General features: G+C 42.2%; 1 protein-coding gene across 1 annotated transcript in view; it reads left to right on the plus strand.

The window, feature by feature from the left end:
* The window catches only part of slc43a1a (solute carrier family 43 member 1a), a 74232-nt gene that overhangs the window by 14696 nt on the left and 36108 nt on the right, over positions 1-23428 (plus strand). Inside the window, exons 2-5 of the mRNA XM_084331650.1 lie at positions 4358-4518; positions 12760-12952; positions 13943-13998; positions 15536-15612. Coding sequence (XP_084187776.1) covers positions 4365-4518; positions 12760-12952; positions 13943-13998; positions 15536-15612 — 480 coding nt within the window. The 5' untranslated portion in view covers positions 4358-4364. The remainder of the gene's footprint in view (positions 1-4357; positions 4519-12759; positions 12953-13942; positions 13999-15535; positions 15613-23428) is intronic.

Below are 23428 nucleotides of genomic sequence, written 5' to 3' on the forward strand. Positions count from 1 at the left end.
TGCCCGAAAACATTTGTGATGTCACAGTATGATGTCATAATAACTATAAAGTAATGGTATTTATTCAACAACAGGTGATTGTATAGATTAGTATTAGTATCATTAATTGACAACTATCTCAATGAGTTCACCCACGGAATGGTTGTTGGGACATTGATTCCGCACGGACATTATATGTTGTTACTTGTTGCACTCCAGAAGGTAGAGCCATATGAAATCCGTTTTATTATTTTCCAAATTCCATTAAATTTTTTCCCAAATTCTGTTTTTTCCGTTTTAATATTTCAGAATTCTGTATTTAGCTTTTTATGCAAATTTTTATGTAGATTTTACCATCAGAAATAGTGTCTAATATGTGGGAATGAATAAATGTTGTGCTGCAACTCAGAAATACAGTTCAATTTTACACAATATTTTTCAAATAATATTGTGACAAAATAAAAATGCACAAAAAAAAATACACATTTCAAGTGTAAACAATAGAAACAGCTACTACTGACATTATCACAATGACAATGTCAGTAGCCTAGCTATATCTATTATATTGTGATGAAATATAGTAATGCATAATTTAGGCACCTTTAGTTTAGTTTATTTCGTTTATAAAGGACAGTGTGTACTGACAATCATTTGCATTAAACAAATGGATGGGTGCACCAGATTTAGCTAGAAGCTATAATTTCCATCTATAGTCCTATGTACTGTAACGTTACATAGCTATTTAATCACAATAGTGATTTTTGCGGGTCCAGTCCGCGGTACGTTGACAGAATTAGCAAAACATCTTATCGCCGGAGGCATAAAAGTAATTAGGATACTGCTCTGCTCTGAATTTAGGGCTTATTGCGGAATTTCTTGGCTTCTTGACAGCGAGACGCTTGGACACTGCTGTGTTGTGTGTAACACGCAGCGGTCCCCGCCTCCCCGGTCATGTTTGCTTTGCAACAAACGTTCCACCCAAAAACGGAATTTCAGTCCAGATTAGGCCAAATTCTGCAATATTCCACGTTTTGCAGTTGATTCCATTTTTATTGGTCAATTCCGTGATTCCGTCCGCGATTCCGTGAACGCGGATTTCATATGGCTCTACCAGAAGGCTCCGGTAACTTCAGTTAGTAGTAGAGGCTCTGTTGTGATTTTTGCACAATAAATATTCAACATTCTCTTTTGAGATTCCGCCTCGATCAGTGACCACGTTAGCGTGAGCTAGGTTAGCATGAGCTAACGTTAGATGGAAACAAGACAATATAACGTTACTGGTGAAAAAGTGATTTACCTTGGAATACTCCTGTGCCAACTTGCTGTACTTTGCTTGCAGGTCTGCAGCCATTATTGCTGGATTATGAATAGCCCCAACTTTAGCCAAGGTAACGTTAAAGCTAAAACTAGCTTTTCGGTTAGCTCTTCAGCTAATGCTAATAACACCAGCAAGCGAACCCATCAGAGCTCCCCGTCAACACCCCTCTCTCGGGACGATGGCATTTAATTCACGGTCGATTAAAAACACGTTTGTTTTATAATGCTCACTCAGCAGACCGCACGTGTTTTTTTTTTTTTTTTTTTATCTTTCTTCCCCTCCTTTTTTTCCGATTTTTCTCCTCATCCCACCCTTCCTGGTTGTTGCGTACTTTTCCCCTACTGTTGGTCCGGGAGACCGGAGACTGTCACATGCTTTCCTCCGACGCATGTGCAGCCTGGGGCAGAATACTCGCCGATACCGATACCAGCATTTTAGGCAGTATCGGAGGCATTTCCGATACTGGTATCGGTATCGGAACAACTCTATAATTTAGTAAATAGTATCCCCATGGCATGGTGTTTCGTCAACATAAATAATCCAATAAGGGCACGGTTGGTATGAAAGTGATGGTGACGTCTTATAGTATAATATTAGTGTAGCCTAATCTTTAACTGCAACTGTGAAGAAAACCCCCATTGGTTTAAACAAATTGAATAGAAAGAAAAAAAAAGATAAAAAAAAAAGATTAATTATTATTATTTTTTATTAAAAATTAAAAATTCGAATGTTGATTTAGAATTCGAATGTCAACATTATGATCGAAGCTTCGAAGCATTCGGTACAGCCCTAGCTATCAATATTAGCTAAATAATTAGCGTCACATAGCTGGCCTTTTTCTGAAAACCCAAGCACATTGTTCCACATAGCATACGCCTTCAGGTGATCATGACAAATCCTCTCTTACCTTGATGATTAAAAGCCTCCATAATTTAGTAAATAAAGCTGTAGCCAGCCAGCTAGCATTGATGCTATTTAAAATGCTATCCACATTAGCTAAATAGCTAACCAACTAAATACAATAGACAGTGGTATCCTGAGGTAACGTTAAATACAACGTTTGCTAGTCGAAATGACTGGACACACACAGGGACAAGTTAAACATCAATCAATTAATTTATTCCAACAGGTAGTTTGAGCTGCATGTGAGCCGCGGTCTTTCTCTCCTCTCCTTTGGAAACTAATGACGTTACGTTAGCTTGAAAAGCACAGAACCGGCCGACACAAGTTAAGCTGCTAGCAACAGACACTATAACACTTCCAGTCTGGGGTTTTCAAAATAAAACAGGAAAGACATTTATTTTGTAAATTTGTGGCATGCACTTATTATCTTGAGACGTTTTCGTTTTTACAGAAACCTTAAAACGAAACGAAAGCGAAACAGATCAAAATCGTTTTAGTCTGGACAAGGCCTCATACAGTGTGTATGTTAACAGTGACTGGGAATCTATCAAAGTGAGAAAGTGGCACGTATTGCTCAAAGACCTCTGGCTCGGGGAAGAGTAGAGTAGCATGGATAACCTTCTCTAGATCAGGTAAAAAAATAAAATGTCAGCCTATTTAAAAAATGTTCTTGAGCTGAAGGAACCTCCTTAACTTGATATGTAAAACAGAGGACAGGATCAAATATCACATGCAGATTTCTAGCCACAGGTGTAACACTAGCTGACAGACTACCAGGATCAGGTTAATGGTCATTGAGTTGGAGAACATTTTGGGACATCAAGCATTTTATTGTCTGAAAGGCAAGCCTTTTGGTGAGTTAAGCAGCGGGGATCACCGATTTGTTTAAAGGAAAACTCCAACATTTTGGGAAATTAGCTTATTTAACATCTTCCCTGGAGTTAGACAAGAAGATACATACCTTTTTTGTCTCTGTGCATGCATTAGGCTTAGGGAACAGCCGCTCCGTTAGCGTAGCTTAGCTTCATCCCTGGAAGTGGGTCAGAGTTGTAGCCTGACGTTCCCTACAGTGCCCTACAGTCACGAAATACACTCCAAATACAACTCCAAAATGTTCCTGTAAACATGTTGTGACCTGTGTATTTACCACGTGGAGAAATAAAAAATAATTGAATTCGACAATTATGTTTTCTAAGCAAATATACTCTGAACTATTTTTTGCCTAACCACTCCTCTCTGAGCGCAGTCAGTGATTTCAACGTGTCGCCGTGTTTGTTGACATTCTCATTCATTCAAAGGATCCGAACCGATTGAAGTTTATGGATACCATGACTTAAAATCCTCTTACCTTGACGATTAAAAGCCTCCCCAATTTAGAAAACAGTATTCCAATGGCTGGTCTTGATAGGCTGCTAGCTAACGGAGCTAACCAACAAACACAGAACCGGGCGGACACTAAAGCAGATAACGAAAGCAATGACTTCCTTTCTGGGGGGTTTCAAAATAAAAGAACAACGTCTATAGCAGCGGAATACGTTTATTTTGTACATTATCTAACGTTAACACGAACCTAAACTAACTTTAGGTTAGTTGTAACGTTAGTTTAGGTTCGTGTTCCCTAAGGCTGTTCCCTAAGCCTAATGCATGCACAGAGACAAAAAAGGTATGTATCTTCTTGTCTAACTCCAGGGAAGATGTTAAATAAGCTAATTTCCCAAAATGTTGGAGTTTTCCTTTAAGGGTACAAACAGCAGTATCTCAGCTCCGCCTGCTTTCCTTGATCCTCCAATCACAACTGATTGGTGATTGGAAAGCAACAGTTGTGATTGGAGGATCAAGAAAAGGGGGCAGGGTTTGAGGTAGGTCAGTTAAACAAGAACAACATGACCTAGTGGGAGGGAGCATTGGCCTTCTCCCCTATTATATGTCAACACTGACAGTGATTAATTTGGAGGGTTTGAAAGGATTCAGGCGTACAAAGGTTTACTGCACTCTGAAGGGTTTTGGAGAACTTGTTTTTGTACATGTATTTACAATAGATCGATTAGATATATTCAAGTTTATTGTTGTTGTTCCTCTTGTTTGAAAAGTATTCTCACCTCTTCTCTCCATCACCATCTTCTACCCCCCCTCTCTCCTCCTTCTCTTCTCCTGCAGAGCGGCGATGGCGCCCTCTCTCCTCCAGGCCTATAGGAGGCGCTGGTGGATGGCGGTGACGGCGGTGATTGAGAACCTGTTGTGTTCTGCTGTGTTGCTGGGCTGGGGCTCCCTGCTCATCATGCTGAAGAGAGAGGGCTTCTACTCACACCTCTGCACAAGTAAGAGTCATTCACACACCAGCAAACTTAAATAAAGTACTAATCAACTGCAGGAAAAAAGGTACATAATGTACGTTATGTTATAGCCATACGTCATATATTTACGTGTTGTATAAGGCCATGTCCAGACTAAAACGATTTCGGTCGTATCAGGCAAAGTATTTGATCATTTGCACCTTTCAGCCACACGGAACTGCATTCTGGCAGCCTGAAGACGCTACTTTCTGATACCAGCTCCCAGAGTGCGCAATTCTGAAGACGCCCCCCATTGCGTCACCATCTTTACAAGCGATACGCGTCTTCTCCTGAACCGATGACGCGATAGCCCACCTCTCCCTTACCCCGTGTGTGAAAACATCACAACAACAATGGCGACAACAGATTGACATCTCCCTTAACACATTCGGGACGGGCCACGGAGATCTCCGTGTTTCGATTCCACCGGTTGTGGACAGAGGCACGGATATATCGGTGGGAAGTTGTTATTGCTTTTATTCCATTTTAATAACCTATTCAAGGTCGCCAAGCGGCACTGCAGATTTACCCTACTCTATGAATTCGAGAAGGTGCAATACCGGCCAGATCCTCTTAGGGGCGCTATCGCGCTAATGCAGTGTGCCCTGTGGCTGAACGGATCAGTCTTTTTTTTTTTACTTTCAATGGAGATTTCAGTAGCAGGATTCTGGATGTGCAGCATGTAGCTTGGATTACATTTTGGATCGCAGATTTCACCATGCAATAAGGGGATTTATCATCAGCCAATGGACATATCGATCTACCAGATGGCGATTGATAATGGGGAAATGCTTGGGGGGATCAGCCCGGTAAGATCTTTTTCACGTAAATTACAGCCCGATCGGGCATTGTTTTGATAGCCATCCAGGCGATCGGCCTATGTGGCTAGTTAGACGAACACGGTTATTGGTAATCAATAATAATAAACGACGTCCCCCGCCCCCCCCCCCCCCCCCCCCTTTCATGCATACATGCTTTGGGATCGTCCCGATCATATGCAGTTTGAGTTATTTCTGTAGCATCTGTAAAACGGAAATGCCATTGGATATAACGTTAGCAGCTATTAGCCCTATATCTAGCCTTCCAGAAAATATACTAGTCCCAAATCCCGTATACGCTTATATTCACGGCGCTATAAAATGAGAACCTATTGATGATTTTTTTTTTCTTTAAGCCATTTTGAATGGACGGTTTATGGACTCAATTGACAATGAGAATGGACAGATAGCAATACTATAAAGTATAGATTTAGCTGTACAAACAGCCCCACGTTTGTTTACATTCCCCGGTCCTCTTGACATTAATTAGACTCAGCCCAATGGCCCCGAATGTGTTAATCCGCATGCAAAACCCAGCCAACAAAAAAAGAAACATGATACATATATGTCTTATATGTCCAGATATGTCCTGGCTAGAAGTGTACAACAAGCACATAGTGTTCCATAGCATACCCCTTCAGTTGATCATGATAAATCCTCTCTTACCTTGACGATTAAAAAGCCTCCATAATTTATTAAATGGTATTCCCATGGCTGGTGTTGAGCTGTAGCCAGCTAGCGTTGATGCTATCCAATGCTAGCAACATTAGCTAAATAGCTAACCAACTAAATACAATAGACAGTGGTATCCTGAGGTAACGTTAAATACAGACAACGTTTGCTACAATTACAGTGGTATCCTGAGGTAACGTTAAATACAGACAACGTTTGCTAGTCGAAAGGACTGGACACACACACGGACAAGTTAAACATCAATCAATTAATTTATTACAACACAGGTCGTTTGAGCTGCCTCCGACCACACCACAGGGCTATTATATTACAGCTTTGAGCTCTCTCTCTCCTGCCGATTAAAATCCACAGCTCTTCCTCCTCCTCATCACCGGCTGGCTGTGAAGCTGCACTCGCGCAGCGGTGTGTGTGTGTCTCTCCTATCCGTTGAAAACTAGCGTCGGCTCAAAAGCACAGAACCGGACACACAAGTTATCGAAAACAACGGCCGACAACACTTCCGGTCGGGGGTTTTCAAAATAAAAGAGCGACGTCTAAAACAGGAAAGAAATTTATTTTGTAAATTTGTGGCAGGCACTTATTATCTTGAGACGTTTTTGTTTTTACAGAAACCTTTTTTTATTTTTTTTTAATGAAAACTAAACGAAAACTAAAAAGATCAAAATAGTTTTAGTCTGGACATGGCCTAAGTCATATATTTATGTGTTGTATAAGTCATATATTTACGTTTCGTATCGGCAAAAGTCCAAAACAAACACAGCGATCAGGAGTTGAGCCACAATGATTGTTGTCGTGGGCAAGTGCTAAAACAATGGACTTCTTCGTCTTCTTGTGTAACCTTCCCCCGCTGTCAGTGCCCGTCTGGGATTGCTTTCGGAGCAGACGCTCCTTGGCTACAATGGTGGTCAATCACTTTTGCCATCAGCGGTGACGTGATCACTCGTCCGAACGGCAAATGGCGCTCGCTGGATGTTTCGCCTTGTAACTCGAGAATGAAATCACGCAAGAGGTTGAGTGTGGTGACGATCGAAAGGCGGCAGTGTCAGTGTTTATTCTTTGGTTTGTGGTTGTGGCGGGCTGGGGCAGACCAAACACACAGAGCAGTGGAATGAATGTAGGACTGTGTGTACATAAGATAAGATATTCCTTTATTGATCCCCCTGGGGAAATTCTGGCATCATAGCAGCATGGGGGAGGGGAGGTACAACGTAAACAACATAATTAACTCTGACTATATAAAAAAAGAGAAAAATAAACAATATACATAAGGTGCAGGTTTGATTTTATTTTATTTTATTTTATTAGGAAAACCAACACAACATTGAAGTATCATGACCCTGCACTCCAGAGGATTGCACTTAACAAGCATTACATTACTCCTCGATGGAAAACATAAAAACACAGTAAAAGCACAATAGAAAAACACAATACCAATTAAAACAAACACAATAAAAAACAAACACAATAAAAACACAATAAAACAAGACATAAAATACGTTTAAATCTCAAACCTACACTTCCCAAAGAAGCGCCTTTACCTTTTTTTTTTTTTTTATTATTATCTTTCTTCCCCTCCTTTTCCCGATTTTTCTCCCATCCCACCCTTCCTGGTTGTTGCGTACTTTCCCCTACTGTTGGTCCGGGAGACCGGAGACTGTCCTCCGACGCATGTGCAGCCTGGGGCAGGCCAACCTGGCCGCGCAGGTTCTCACCGGGGAGAGTGTAGCGTGTGGGAGGCCACACTATCTCTCCTCAGATCCAACCCTCGCTGAGCAGGCGCCCCGACCGAACTGTAGGGGTCGCTGTCCACAACGCCCAGGACCCACCCTTCAGCTTTCCCACCCTCTGATACGGCCAATTGTATCAGTGCGAGGGGCCAGCCAAGCTGATAGCAACACCGGGAGCTGGATTCGAACAGGCGAATCCTAGTGTCTCCCGGTGTTGGTGACGAACGTAATCTCCGTGCGCCACCTGCCCCCCCTCGCCTTTACCTTTGTTAATAAATATAATAAAATAATGAATTTCTGGACGTCTTTCTTTACACCAGGAACACAGCAGGACATAATGCTGGCATGGTGGTGTTTATTTCTTACCATGTCTACATGTGAGGACATGATATACGTTATAGTCCGTGCAGGTTTTGATGTTTAAGAGTCAGACACAATTAGTGGTCAGACATTCCTAATAGTTCTTGAGTTCTGCAGCTGCTGGCAGCAGTCCATGCCCATAGTTGAGTGTTGGGGGGGGGTATGACTCTGTGGCTGAACGTGCTCCTCATCTTGACTAGCTCTCATAGAGGGGGCGGGAGGGGTTCTCCAGGAGGATAGCAGCCAGCTTCCTTCTCATCCTCCTCTCTTCCACCACCTCTAGTTTGACCAGCGCGACTCCCACCACGGAGCTAGCCTTCCTCATCAACTTGTACATACATACAACACAAGAAGTTATTGTGTCAGTTTGGGGAATCTATTTGTGGTGGGCTGTTTGATATTGGGCGGGGCCATCACAATAGTGTCTTTATATGGGAAACACGGCTACCATTCTCCTCCACCCTGTCTTATCTCCAGGGTAGGAAACGAACACCCCTTTTATACAAACAGATTAAACATGAGATGTTGACTCAGTTACTATCCTTTTTGGGGGGGCAATTTATACCAAGCCATGTGCACAGCTAGAGCTAGGTATTGGTTTGTCATTATTTATACTGGACCCGGGTCCCCAAGGTATTTTCCTTAATTGTCTCATCACAAATGGACTGTCGCATGTTATTCAAACGTAACCACTAATAATTTGATTGTGCATTGTTATGTCACTGTAAATATAGCCAAGAGCAAGAGCACATCTGTCGGGGCGCTCCAGTAGCACACCACATAGCGCGCTGAGTCGCGAAGCGCTCGTCCCGGGTCACCGGGGTGCCTGAATACTTTCGACAACAAATGTTTGTTTCCGCGTCTCTGATTGGCCACGCGCGTTTCTGGTCATGTGACATGTGCGCCAATCGCGGGGCCGCAAGTTTCTACACTGGTTAAGCTTAGGCGCTCTTTCGAAGTTGGTTAAGGTTAGAGTTTGTCTTAGAGCGTGGCGATAGAACGCCAGGTAGTTTGCAGGCTGTTAGACCCGGAAATAGGCGCAGAACTTGCTGTCCCACGATTGGCGCACATGTGACATGACCTGGCCGCGTGAATATTTTAGGCAACCAACTTGTGTTTAGCGTTTCTCTGATTGGCCACTACGCCCATGTGACCGCGGCAGCGCGAGAGAGCTGCAGCGCGGAAATAGGCTGTCTATTGCCATTCTCTAAGACAAACTCTAACCTTAACCAGCTCCGAAACAGCGCCTAAACTTAACCCTTCTAACCTTAACCAACTCCGAAACAATGCCTAACCTTAACCCTAACCTTAACCAACTCCGAAACAATGCTTAAAGTTAACATGCCTAAACGTAACCGGCGAAAGAATGCACGTTAAAAAAAATACAAATAAAAAATTGAATGGAATCGAACTTGTCCACAGCAAGGCGGCGCTACCAGTTGAGCTAGTTGTCGATGTTAAAAGAGGGGGGATTACTGCTACATAATGCTGCCGCGACAGAGCTCCGCTCCGCTCTGCTGCTGCCGCGGGGGCGTGGCTAGACGCAAGTTGGGCGTGGCTAGACACAAGTTGGTTGCCTTTAATATTTAGGCGACCTGGCCAATCAGAGCGCAAAACTCGAACGCGGAAACAAACATTTGTTGTCGAAAGTATTCACGCGTCCCGGGTTCGTTTCCCAGTCCCGGCGACCATTTGCCGCATGTCTTCCCTACCTCTCCTCCCGTTCTCCCTCTCTCCCTCTATCGGTCCTGCGTGGCCAGAAAAAGCTGAAAATGCTATAAATAAAAGTAAAAAGAAAAAAGCACATCTGTCAATATGGGTCAATTCAACCATAAACCTTATACCCAAAGCTGTCCCAGGTATGACCCGTGTCGCAACCCTGCTGTCGACCTGGGTTTTAGTTAGTGGTCAGTCAATACTGGACCATCTAATGTATATTGACAGGTTATCCTTAGACCAGTGGTTTTCAAACTTCAAACAGATTTGGCAGATTATTGTTTAAGCTAATAGGACAAAATGTATCCAGCATGTAGACCATCAAACTACTAGCCTACAGTGTCTTATTTAACATGTCTATCTTCAATGGACATGAGCGGGCTTTGGCTTCATATGATCCCTCCAGAAAATAATTTGGGAGAAACCATTTTAATCTTCCCAACTTAAAAAAACACTGGCCTGGACTGGAACGACCCAGAGTGCCCTGCCCGTGTGATCTCAGGCTGTGGATGAGTGAAGTTGATGTGAGCTAAATGGAATAAATGGAAACCAGCCTCCGCGTTGCAGCGCTGCAAGGTGGAGTGGGAACGAATAAGTGCGCTCGCTCCCGTCTTAGCTTTCAGCATCGAGACTCTGAAACTGGCTTAAATTTCTTCACTGTGTCTACTTAGGGCAGCAGCTCAGTGCCACTGAATTATGAATTATAAGCACATTATATATTATCTACTTTTCTTTTTTCTTTTTTTTTTGTATTTTCTTTTGTATTATTTTTTAAAACATAACATAAAATTAGACACACAAGCATTAACAGTAAACATCCAATGTAAATCACCATTTGAATCAATATAAATGTAGTTTACGAGATATATACCTAATACTTGCTATCTAATACAATACATACATATGCTCTTGCTCGCTCTCCCCCCCCCGGACCCCCACTTGGATAATCCATCCATTTTCATTCGTTTCTAACCAGGCACTACAATTCATATGCTAGCTTTTATTCTCTCCACCGCTTCTAACCAGATTGCAATGTTGGTTTCACTGACACCTAAAATTCTTGCTGTAGATATCTCTAGATAAATCACATCGAGATAGGTAAGAACCCATACCCGGGGTGCTCCAGTAGCACACCATGTTACCGCGCTGCGTCGCGGGACTCCGTGCTGCGTCACGGATCTGGTTGACTCCGAGTTCGATTCCCGGACTCGCCGTCATTTGCCGAATGTCTCCCCCTGCTCTCTCTCCCGTTTCACCCTACAACTGTCGGTCATGCTTGACCAGAAAAGCGATAAACGCTAAAAAATAAAGCTAAAAAAAAAAAAAAAAAAAAACCATACCTTCCGGCACATTTTATCCGGTTGAATCCATCGTGATACTATCAGCTTTTTAGCAGCTGTGAGACCGGATAAAACTAGTCTCTTTAGCTGTATAGGGGCTGCAAACTGAAAAACATCATTCAACAGCAATACAGAGGGATGTACAGGTATGTTCAGAAATAAGAATTCTGATAATTGCTGGGTCACTTCTTCCCAGAATATCTTAACCGGTGGGCAATCCCAATACATATGCATAAATGTACCCTCATCCCCATTTGTACATAAGGAACATAGAGAATCTTGTTTAAGTCCCATTCTGTTCAATCTTATAGGAGTCAGGTATGTCCTCTGAATATAATTAAGATTAATTTGTTGATGGTCCGGGTTGCGTGACGCAATTCGAACGTTTGCCCAGACTACTTGCCAATCAAAATCTATTTCCAAGTCTGGTATATCCCTCCTCCAGACTGAGTCTAGGGGAAGGATTCCATACGAAGACGTTAGTAAGTGATGATAAAAATCAGATACGAAGCGGCTCTCGATGTCTCTCTTTCATAGAAGAATTTGTGATATCTGTGGTGCTCAATTGGTATCCTTAATGGGACTCCATGAGCCTTCAAACAATCCAATAACTGTGCGTAAAAATAATATGTGGAACTGGTGAGGTTAAATTTGTTATGTATATCTTGATAGCTACAAAAACCCTGTTTGTTGAAAACATCTCCCAATGTGTGTATGCCCTGCTTTTCCCATTTGGGGTATCTGATTTTTCAATAAGGAGTGCATTGTTATTGAATAGGGGAGTATGGCTATGCCATTTATGTTGGTTAGAATATTTTTTTTGTGTTTCATGCCATATCCGGATCACATGTGTAATAAGGGGGCCAAATTTCAATTTGCATTGCTTAATTGATAATATGGTGTATACTATGTCCTGCAGTCTATGTGGTGCTACTATATTTTCTTCTAAGTTTCTCCAGGATACAGATGCTTGGGAGTCAAACCAGGTTGTCAGTGGTCTTAAAGAGTACTCTTTAAAATAGTGGTAAAAGTCTGGAAATGCTAAACCTCCGTCGGCTTTGTTTTTATGGATGGTGGATCTTTTTATTCGTGGAGGTTTGTTATTCCAAATAAATTTATATGCGGTGGAGTGTAACCATCAGGAGGGGGTAACGGTAACATTGAGCTAATGAAGTTGATTCTAGGTAAAACATCCATCTTAATTATTGATACTCGTGCCTGTACTGAGTTTTTAAGTTTGGACCACCTGTCAAAGTCGTATTTGATCTTATCTTGGAATTTTGTGTAATTGTACTTCACCGTTTGGCTTATAGTAGGGAATACCTCAACTCCTAAACATCTGAAGTGTTTTACCATTGGTATTTTTTCTGGAAGGAGTATATTCTTTGCAGGGGCATTAAGTGGTAGGAAGGCCGACTTTGGCCAATTTATCCTTATTATCTACTTTTGTAGCAACAATACCTGTCGTGGTTACAGGAGATAAACTTTAAGGTATTTTTCTGTTTCACTACTTACTTGGAGTTACTGTGTTCTCTCTAGTCTTATAATAAGCCTGTCCCCCTCTCTTCTTAGAAAACGACTCGGTGGTCGTCTCCCTGGGCAACAGCTCCTCGGGTGAGGTGGAGGAGTGGGACAGCTGTGTGGAGCAGGAGGAAATGCTGAATCTGGGCTTTACCATTGGCTCCTTCCTGCTCAGCGCTACCACCCTGCCCCTCGGCATTCTGATGGACAAGTATGGGCCCCGCCCCTTCCGCCTGTTGGGCAGGTAATGGTCAACTAGAAATATTCACACAGACACGCATATGTATATGAATGTGGTGTTGAGCAGAATCCCAAACAAATATATTCATCACACAGGCTACAATAACTGCATACATTGGCAGAGATGGTTGATGGATGTTTCAAGTCAGGTGCTTTGAATAGCATACATTTCACCACGTGGGAATATGGGTAAAGAGTTTTATCAAAAAATTGCATAAGTTGGCAGCGCAGTACAAAGGAAGGAACAGTTACTACTGACGAGTAGTGTGTGTGTGTTGTGTGTGTGTGCGCGGGGGGAAAGCGAACGGATCACATTCCAAAAGAAGGAGGAGTGAGGTAGCTTATTTAGTCATTTGGGGGAATGAATGAACGTAGGTGGGGCTCTAGTGTGTGTGTGTGTGTGTGTGTGTGTGTGTGTGGGTGTATACACACGTGTGCATGAGTATGCATAGTATATTCCAGTCACCAGTGTATTATGCAAAAGGTGTGAGAATTTGGCAGCAACCACATGGGCGCCTTGGGACCTTGAGTTCTCATACCGGCTTATTTCCTTGTTGAGAAAGAGAGGTATTGCTAGCACACACACACACACACACACACACACACACACACACACACACACACACACACACACACACACACACACACACACACACACACACACACACACACATACACACACACACACACACACACACACACACACGTAGTTGAAAGTTGAAAGGTTTCTCATATAAATGTGTCACTCTGGGTGTTGTATACTTGTCTATTATGTAGAAAATCCACCGCAGAGCTGCTAATAAGGCTGAATCTGATTAGAGGCATAATGTCTTGAAATGGAATGGATCTCTGCACACGTAGATCATTTATACTTCTCTTCACAGGCATTCAGACAGATGTTGGCATTCAAATTGTTTAATACATGCTCTTCTGTTTTACTTCTCTCTCTCTCTCTCTCTCTCTCCCTCTCTTTCTCTCTCTCTCTCAATTGCAGTTCATGTTTTGGTCTCTCCTGTATCATGATGTTAGTGTCAACCTACAACCCTGGTGGTGGGTACACACAGACGTGTACACACATGTGCACGTAATAGACATGCATGCATGCACATTACACACAAGAAAAAATCACAAGATCATTGACAATATATCTGTCTATCTATCTATCTATTAGGGGTATAAGGAAATTGTATGTTCAATACAGCGTATTGACATTTAAATCTATTGATTCTTCTCTAATTTTCTTCCCTTGGTCTATCACTTTTTTCCTCACAGTTTAACTGGTGTTATGGTATGGCTACTGCTGTTAGCATAATGTTTAACTGGTGGTATGGTATGGCGGGTACTGCTATTAGCATAATGTATACAGTAATGTGGTATAGTATGGGTACTGTTATTAGCATAATGTTTAACTGGTGATGTTGTATGGCTACTGCTATTAGCATAATGTTTAACTGGTGATATGGTATGACTACTGCTATATGCATAATGTTTAACTGGTGGTATGGCTACTGCTATTAGCATAATGTATAACACAAATAATGCGTCACGATATGATAGTATCGCGATACTAAATATATCACGATACGCTGCGTATTGCAAAAACATATTTGATCACATTTTATTTATTACCTTTTTTCAACTGCAAAGTAAAACTTTGTCAACATGTTTTATCTAATAAAATAAAGTTCAGTCTGTTCATCTCACTTCAATAATTTTTATTGCAGAACATGGTATTTTCTCAAGCAGACAGATGTAACACTGTAATCTGTGTTGCATGTACCGTACTTTTCGCACTATAAGCCGCACCTGACTATAAGCCGCAGCAGCTAAATTGAATGATGTGTACATATATAAGCCGCACTGGACTATAAGCCGCAGGTGTTTTAATGTTTAATTACCATATGTAAGGGTTCGTGCACAGAGGGGATTGTCACAATACTGTCGGACAAATAACAAGAATTAACTCATTTACAAGTTGTATTAAGTTTAGCAAATAAGGGAACAGATAAATAACACTTCAATGCAGTAAAAAAAAGCAATATTTTAGGGTTTGGTCCACATATAAGCCGCACCGTTATATAAGCCGCAGGGTCGAAAAATGGGGAAAAAAGCCGCGGCTTATAGTCCGAAAAGTACGGTACCTGACAAACTGAACTGTTTGTATTACAGTCATATTCCAACTTAACTGAATGCACATGTGTGTGTGTGTGGACTACTGTACTATTACAGGTATTGAAATGAACAATGCAACTTCCTTATACAATTTTTTTATGAATAATTAAATATCGATATCGATACAGTATCGCCACGCAAAGTATCGCGATACTACTACGTATCGATTTTTTCCCCCACCCCTACTATCTATCTATCTATCTATCTATCTATCTATCTATCTATCTATCTATCTATCTATCTATCTATCTATCTATCTATCTATCTATCTATCTATCTATCTATCTATCTATCTATCTATCTATCTATCTATCTATCTATCTATCTATCTATCTATCTATCTATCTATCTATATCTGTCTATCTATCTGTCTATCAATCTAACTCTCCTGTCTTCCTTCCCCTTCCCTCTCCAGTGCTGTCATGGGTCATCTTCCTGGCTCTCTCCTTCAATGGCTTTGGTGGGATCTGCCTGACCTTCACCTCTATCACGGTGAGCGACACAAATGGAGCAAAAGACAAGAAGAGACCAGTGTATCCCATAGTTTGTTATGTAAAAAAAACACCACTGTTTAGACTCCTCTGCTGCAGGCATAGTCGGGCACCAGTCTGAACGTGAGTTTACATGAAGCTAGCTATCTTCTGCTTAAAACGGACCGACTGACGACGCACATTCAATGGGTTGAATTGGCGCTTGGGGGCTAAATCTATGCCAACTGGCCGAGACAGATGCGTCCAGGGTTAGCCTTAGGGTTAAGGTTAGTGTTAGGGTCAATGATTGTGGCAGGCTGAGGTGATTAGTGACAGTCTTGGCAGTGTGTTTTCAGTGTTCGCGACTAGTCTCTGACAACCTGGGCAGTGTGTTTTCAGTGGTTGTGGCAGGTGATTAGTCTGTGACAGTCTTGGCAGTGTGTTTTAAGTGGTCGAGGCAGGTTGAGGTGATTAGTCTCTGACAGTCAGTCTGGGCAGTGTGTTTTCAGTGTTTGAGGCAGACTGAGGTGGGTGTAGATATAATAGCCAGCAACATGATAGACTGCTGTGTGATCAATATATTGTGCGTACAAATGTGTCAGTTTGGGAAATCTAGTTTGTGGTGGTCCTGTCTGATATTGTGGGGGGATGCAAAGCTGTACTATGTTGTTTTCATTATCATTACCAAAAGTACATTAGTTAAAATGAGCACATAATTAATAGTGACATTCTTTACATGATCATACAATAATTACAATAATTAGTCCTACATCACATTAGTCATTTTACATGTGTTTTTGTGCATGTGTGTGTGTTCCCTGATTCATGGCACTACATGTGTAATTATGTACATATATTTTCTGACATTGGTTGGTGCCCTTTGTCATCAACCTTTTGTTTCATTATGTGGGATGACCTCCCACACACCTCCCAGTCAGTTCTAGCCCCCACCCCCCACACACACTATAAATTTGTTCTGCCAATTCAATAATAGAATTTGGCATTTGGCATTACAGGGAAAACCTACTGACGTTGAAAGTGTTCTTTTGTGCAGTGCACATTCCATGAAGTGACCTACATTAGGGATGTGAGGGATGTGAGGGGCAGGTGAGGGATGCCATGTGGCTATGACCACTATTTTTGTCTGCTGAGGGAACACTGTGTGTTGTGTCCCAGAACTATATTTGTGTTTGCATGCGTCTGTGTGTTTTTACGTCTGATGTGTCAGCTGGTTGCAATGTTACCACACACATTCACTGTTGTCCTGGCAGGTGTCAGTGTGTGTTGTGTTGTCTGCGTATGTGCGTGCGTGCCAAGATTTATCTCCTCCTGAGTAGTACAAGCACATGATATTTTCCCACGTGGAAATCCTCCCCATTGACCTTCCACCAATCATATCCTCGGACTTCTCACACACCCTCCCTTAGGTCCCGCCCACCCACCTCTACCCAAAACACACACAAAGGACAAACTTGACCTCACTCGTCTCTTACTCCATCACAACTTTTTCTCCTTCTTTCCTATTTTCCTGCTCTCTTTCTTTTTTATATCCTCTGCGTGTTTGTTCTACTTGAGGCAGTCAGTCCAAAATCAGTGAACACATATTGGACGTGTGTGTGTGTGTGTGTGTGTGTGTGTGTGTGTGTGTGTGTGTGTGTGTGTGTGTGTGTGTGTGTGTGTGTGTGTGTGTGTGTGTGTGTGTGTGTGTGTGTGTGTGTGTGTGTGTGTGTGTGTGTGTGTGTGTGTGTGTGTGTGTGTGTGTGTGTGTGTGTGTGTGTGTGTGTGTGTGTGTGTGTGTGTGTGTGTGTGTGTGTGTGTGTGTGTGTGTGTGTGTGTGTGTGTGTGTGTGTGTGTGTGTGTGTGTGTGTGTGTGGGTGGGTGGGATTCATGTACCTGTATGAGTTTGTGTGTGAGAGAGAGAGAGAGAGAGAGAGAGAGAGAGAGAGAGAGAGAGAGAGAGAGAGAGAGAGAGGGAGGGAGAGAAAGATAAAGCATGTATGTATGTACATAAATGAACAGCAACATGTAACCGGTTTAGAGATATTGAAGGTCAAAGTTAAATACAGAATTAATGGTACCCTTCATCACCTGTCACTTGTGTCATGTCATTCTGGCTAAGTAGGGTAGCAGAGACCTTTCAAAGACTAACCTAAGTCGCCACAAGTCACAAGATGCTGCATTGTTGGGCTTTACTGGTCCCCATCCTAGGAGACTAGAGCAGCACAGGTCCCATTCACCCCAATGACAGATGTAGAGGTTTTGACTGAGAGTGGCCTTTTGGGGGGTTTTCCACCAAAGTAAATATTGGACCATCTTGTACAAGATGAAGGTGTTTTGAACACTGACATGAATCAATGTTTTTCTGACGTGTAGATCCAGCACAAAACAAATTAGTTTGAGACTTGTCTAGTGATCTCCCTGTGTCCAGACTTTAAATTCAGTAAATTCAAGAAGTTTCTCTTTTAGTTCAAGCATATAAATACTGGGCGGCCGGGTAGCGCAGCGGACTAAGCGTCTGTCTACCACCGCAGAGACAGTGGGATCGAATCCGGCTGCCGCGGTACCTCCAGCTTGGTCGGTCGTCCATACTGACACAATTGGCAGTGTCAGCGGGTGGAAAGCCGGTGGGGTGGGTCCTGGTCGTTGTAAACAGCGACTCCTACAGGTCGGTCAGGGTGCCTGCACAGCGAGGGAGGGAACTGGGGGTGGTAGTGTGATCCTCCCCCGCGTTACACTTCCCCAGTGAGAGTCCTCGCTGTCAGGTGAAAAGAGGCTGCTGGCTGTCTCCACATGTACCGGAGGAAGCATTTGATAGACTTCAGGGCTCCCTAGACCGGCAAGTGGGGGGCAAATGCACGCAACCAACGACCAGGAAGGGGAGGGGGGAATTGGCATAACGCCAAAATTGGGATGGGAGAAAAATAGGAGGAGAAAAAGTAGATAAAAAAAAAAGCATATAAATACTGTTGCCATGTTGAATCTATGAATAGGTAATTGAGAATGAATGTTGGAATGTTATTACCAAATGAGATGCCGTTTGCGTTTATGTTTTGAATCGACTGAATTGAGGGTAGTGATGCACGATATATCGGCCGCCGATATAATATAATATCGGCCGATATGGCAGTTTTTTTACACATTGGTATCGGTCCGATATCAAGATAGGGCCGATATGGGCCGATATAATTTTTTTTTAATTATTATAATTTTTCATATGAGAAGGTCAATTCATATCTGTCATTTCTGAAAATAAGTTACAAAAGTAAGAAAAAATGCGTTTTGGAAAATAGCTCTTTATTTGATTATCATAAAAAAGTGTTTTCTATACAGAGATATCGACATCGGTAAATATCTGTATCGGCCAGAACAGCAATATTAATATCGGTTATCGGTATCGGCCACAATTTTCACATCGGTGCATCACTAATTGAGGGGGAATTGTCCTATTTCACATCACATGATTTTGTGAAGGTACATATGTACATGTTATATACCTTTGATTTGGGAGTATTTGGGGTTTCAGGGAATCAACCAGAACGATTCGGGCTTATTGCACATAACGCGTTTTATCTCGCGATCTATGGAAAAAGACTGGATTATCTTGGAAATGCGCGATGTTTAGCGTGTAATAAACTATAAACTACAGTGTGTAGAAACAAACAATTTTTTTCCATGTTGGACTACAAGTAGTGTCTGTCAAATGAGCCACACCATTGTCTCCACAGCTATAATACAGAACACACACACAGCTCTGCAAACATCGTGAAACACTGCGGAAATGACTAACGTTAAATAATATATTTTCTTCTTTTTTAAGAAAAAAGTATTTTAAACGTTCTTTTTTTTTACACAATAATAATTTTAAAAAAATCGATATTTATCGATAATTTTTTCCGATTTATCGATTCTTCCAAATGGCATATCGTCTCAGCCTTACACATAGTAGACTATGAGCTTCTTCTAATGAATTTGCAAGTCATAACCAGGAGGAAGTGTACAGACAGAGATACTGGTACACAATTTGCATGCTAAAACCCACATACCGTAGTCTACTATGTGAGACTTAATTCGCTAGTGGCTCAGTTCCTTTGTCAGAGGATTAAATCCTTGGTCTCTGGTATGAGTTACACTGCCGTGATACGGATGCGTGTTAAGTATTCATGATAGGCAGAGTTTGTGTTTCACATGTTATCAGATTGACATTGGAGGATGGGTCAGGATGTTCCATAATGCTGAGACGCTACCTCAGTTGTGAGCTTCTGATTGGCTGAGGAGAGACTTGCCCTTCGATGGAATTGGATGTTTTGGACGGTCGTCATCTTGGCACACTGATTGGTTCTTTCAGCTGTTTCTCTTTTAGAATCATCCGTGGCAGCACGCACATTCTTTCTAACTCTGACCGTGGCGTTGGTCCAACATAGACAGAGGAAAGAAACGTGGTCCATATTTGAAGCCTTGCAGCGATGAATTGCATCAGCCGTACTCTTAAGTCTTCACATGAGTCAGATCTTATTATATCTAAAGACTGTATGTTCCAGTGTTCTGTACTGGAATCTATCAAAATGGATTTATATGGTTGTATGGTCTTTTGTGTTTTTAATTTATTTTACATTATTTATCAAACTTCTCAATAGTAGGAGTAGGCCTACTGATCCACTGCCATTGGCCAAGTCTCTTAGCCCATATATGTAATTCATTATTATTTTCTAGGAAAAACTGGTTCAAGATCAGCATTTTGCTGGCCAGAATCCAGCCATAAGGAGGAATGTGCCTTTCAAAGAGACTGGGATATAATTTTTTTTTCCTATTTGGCAAAATCGGGGAATAAACAGGGATTAGATGTGTTTGTTCATAAGCTACAACTTTAGGACAAAACACATGGATATAAATCACACTGAAGACCATCATTACCCAGAAGTACAGTTTCTTATACAGGCCAAATACAATGGTGGTCAATAGGAACAGTGTGTTTTCCCCAAAAGTAGGCACAGCCGTGGGAAAAAGTAAAAAAAATAAGTATCCAGATGTACCGGTCTGATGTATAGAGAGAGTACATTATGTAATGAATAAAGCCATTCATACCCATTATTGCCAACAAGTGCTAAATGTAGCAGTATTTAAACAGAGAGAATAGTGTGAGAAAGTGGATAGAAGACCTGGGTCATGACTCATCAACTGTGGCAGAAGCCGTCATTGGGAGAAGTGAGTAAGAAAATAATAGGGCGGCTAGGTGGTGTAGTGGGCAAGGCACTCGCCACCAGTGTGGAGACGCTAGGATTCGCGTGTTCGAATCCAGCTCTCCACATTGTTTTCAGTTTAGCTGGTCGTCCGCAGTAATACACATTGGCCGTATTACGGGGAGGGAAAACTGAAGGGTGGGGATCGAACGTTGTGAACAAGCGACTCCTACAAGTCGGTTGGTGCGCCTGCGCAGTAGAATCAGGAAGTGTCGGGGGCAGCGTGAGCCTCCCACGCGTTACTCCTCAACACTGAGAGATCGAGCTGCGCAGGTGAAAAGATGCGACTGCTGTTACCTCAAGTACCGGAGGGGACTTGTGCTATGTATGACTTAGTCCACATTGCAGCCGGCTTGTGGGAGGCAAGAAACAGCGTTCGTGACAGGGGAGGGTTGAATTGGATGATACGAAATTGGGATGGGAGAAAAATATAGAAAAATGGGAGAAAAAGTGGATCAAAATAAAAAAAACAAAGAAAATAATAATAAACAACCCTTGTGGTCGGAGACTTCCGCCATGAGTGATGTTGTCACATGTGGGCCAAATAGTATTTGAGTGTTTATATTGAGTACCAGGTGGGTGGGGTTCGAGAGAGAGAAAGAGAGAGGGTAGAGAGGAGGAGGCCCTGTCCAATCAGCCGTGGTTTCATGTTTCTTGCTGTGAGAGCAGAGCTACTGAGGGAAGACCTCAGGAAAAGAACGTGACTCTCTCTCTCTCTTTCTCTCAATCTTCTCTCTCACCACCTCCTCTCTCTTTCTGTCTCTTTCTCAATGTCTCTCTCTCCCTTTCTCCCAATGATCCACATGCACATATTATATTACATTCACGTATTGTATTACATCAAAGTTTCCACACTTTAGCACACTTTACCTACTATTTGGTCTGCCTGGTCATTTAGACCTAAAATAAAGTTGGTTTGCCGTAACTCAACTTTAGCGAGACAGCTGAGACAAAGAGCAGGGGACGAAACTGTGATGATTCCAGTGGCTCAGGAGGTAGAGCGGTAGTCTGGTAATCTGAAGGTTCCCGGTTCAATTCCGGCTCCTCTCTGCAGTATGTAGAAGCGTCCTTGAGCAAGAAGTGTAACCCCTTCCCCTGCACAGATGCCTCTGCCGTGTGTAAGGCATAAGTTGTAAAGCACTTTGGATAAAAGCGCTATATAAATGCAGTCCATTTACAGTCCATTTACATGTTGACACCAGAGTTTGAAATCAACAGCTCCCAGCCAACTGCTGGTAAGATAAGATAAGATATTCCTTTATTGATCCCCTTGGGGAAATTCAGGCATCATGGGGGATGGGGGGGGGGGGGGGGGGGGGGGGGGTACAGTTAGTAAAAACAACACAAGCAGTGTAAACAAATAAGTCAATATAATTTACTATCTAACTAACTGAAATATACAGTATTCACAGTATCACATAAGGTGCAGTATGCATAAGGTAGTGTTATTGTCCTTTTTAGGTTCCTATTAGTTCTAGTTGGATGTCTGGCAGACTGTTGTGGAGCCTGATGGCCGCTGGTATGAAGGACTGTCCGAGGAGGTTAGTTGAGTGTCAGGGGGGTATGAGTCTGTGGCTGAACGTGCTTCTCATCTTGACTAGGTCGTAAACTGTTCTATAGGTTTATATAGGGAATTTCTGTTTTTATTAAGTAGGATAGTAGAGATACAGTACGTCTGTGAGGACTGAAACATGATAAAAAGTCTGTGATGACTGAAACATTGATGGCGAATTAATGTATGTCCTTGTTGCAAGAGCAGTGTGCAGGATTCTCTTTAAAACACATGTGTTCTCCCCACACACCTGCACTGGGGGGGTTGGTGGATGTGCATCTGCTGAGGACAATCCAGCCTAACAGGAAACATGGGGTGATTGAGAGGTGGGGGTGACATGCAACAAAGGTCATGGGTCAGACGCAATGCTGCAATTAAATTATGGTAGTATGTGCTTAAAGGTAGTATCTGTAATGTCCTCAAACATTGACCTCTAGGCAAAAGATGACATGGTACTGCTACCGTGCTTTGTTTAAAGATTTTTGTCTGATGTGTGGATTGCTACTGCTGGTCACACCTCCGGTTCTGCCAAGAGAGGTCTGGAGAAATGCACAGTATAATAAGTTATTAAACTCCAACCAGACCAAAACTAAAAAGTAAACAAAGCGCAATAGGGAGGTGTAGTGGTTACGTCATTGTTGTTTCTGGCTGGTCCACCTCGCTTGAAATCGCAATGTATTTCCAATGGACACATTTCTAAATGGTCTCTAAATAAATCATGAACATTGGCATGGTGTACCTTTCTGTGTGTATTCATCCACAATCTATAGCTCAACATGAAACAATTCGCAATTAATCGTTAAATAATTACATATAATTGTATTTCAACCAAAAATGCTTAAACAATAATGTTAGTGATAGAAGGGAACTCATTTTGTGCAAAAATGGAAAGCTTGCCAATGTTCATGAGGCAGAATTATTACAATAGCCGATAATACATTTTCCCAATGATAAATCCCTATACGGGTGGACCGTGCAGGAAACTAAAGTGACGTCAGACTACACCTCCCTATACCAAGCGGGGCTCTTTTGCTCTTTTGTCACCGTTT

Source organism: Notolepis coatsorum (genome assembly GCF_963971535.1).
Source record: "Notolepis coatsorum genome assembly, chromosome: 16".
Classification (NCBI taxonomy): Eukaryota; Metazoa; Chordata; class Actinopteri; order Aulopiformes; family Paralepididae; genus Notolepis; species Notolepis coatsorum.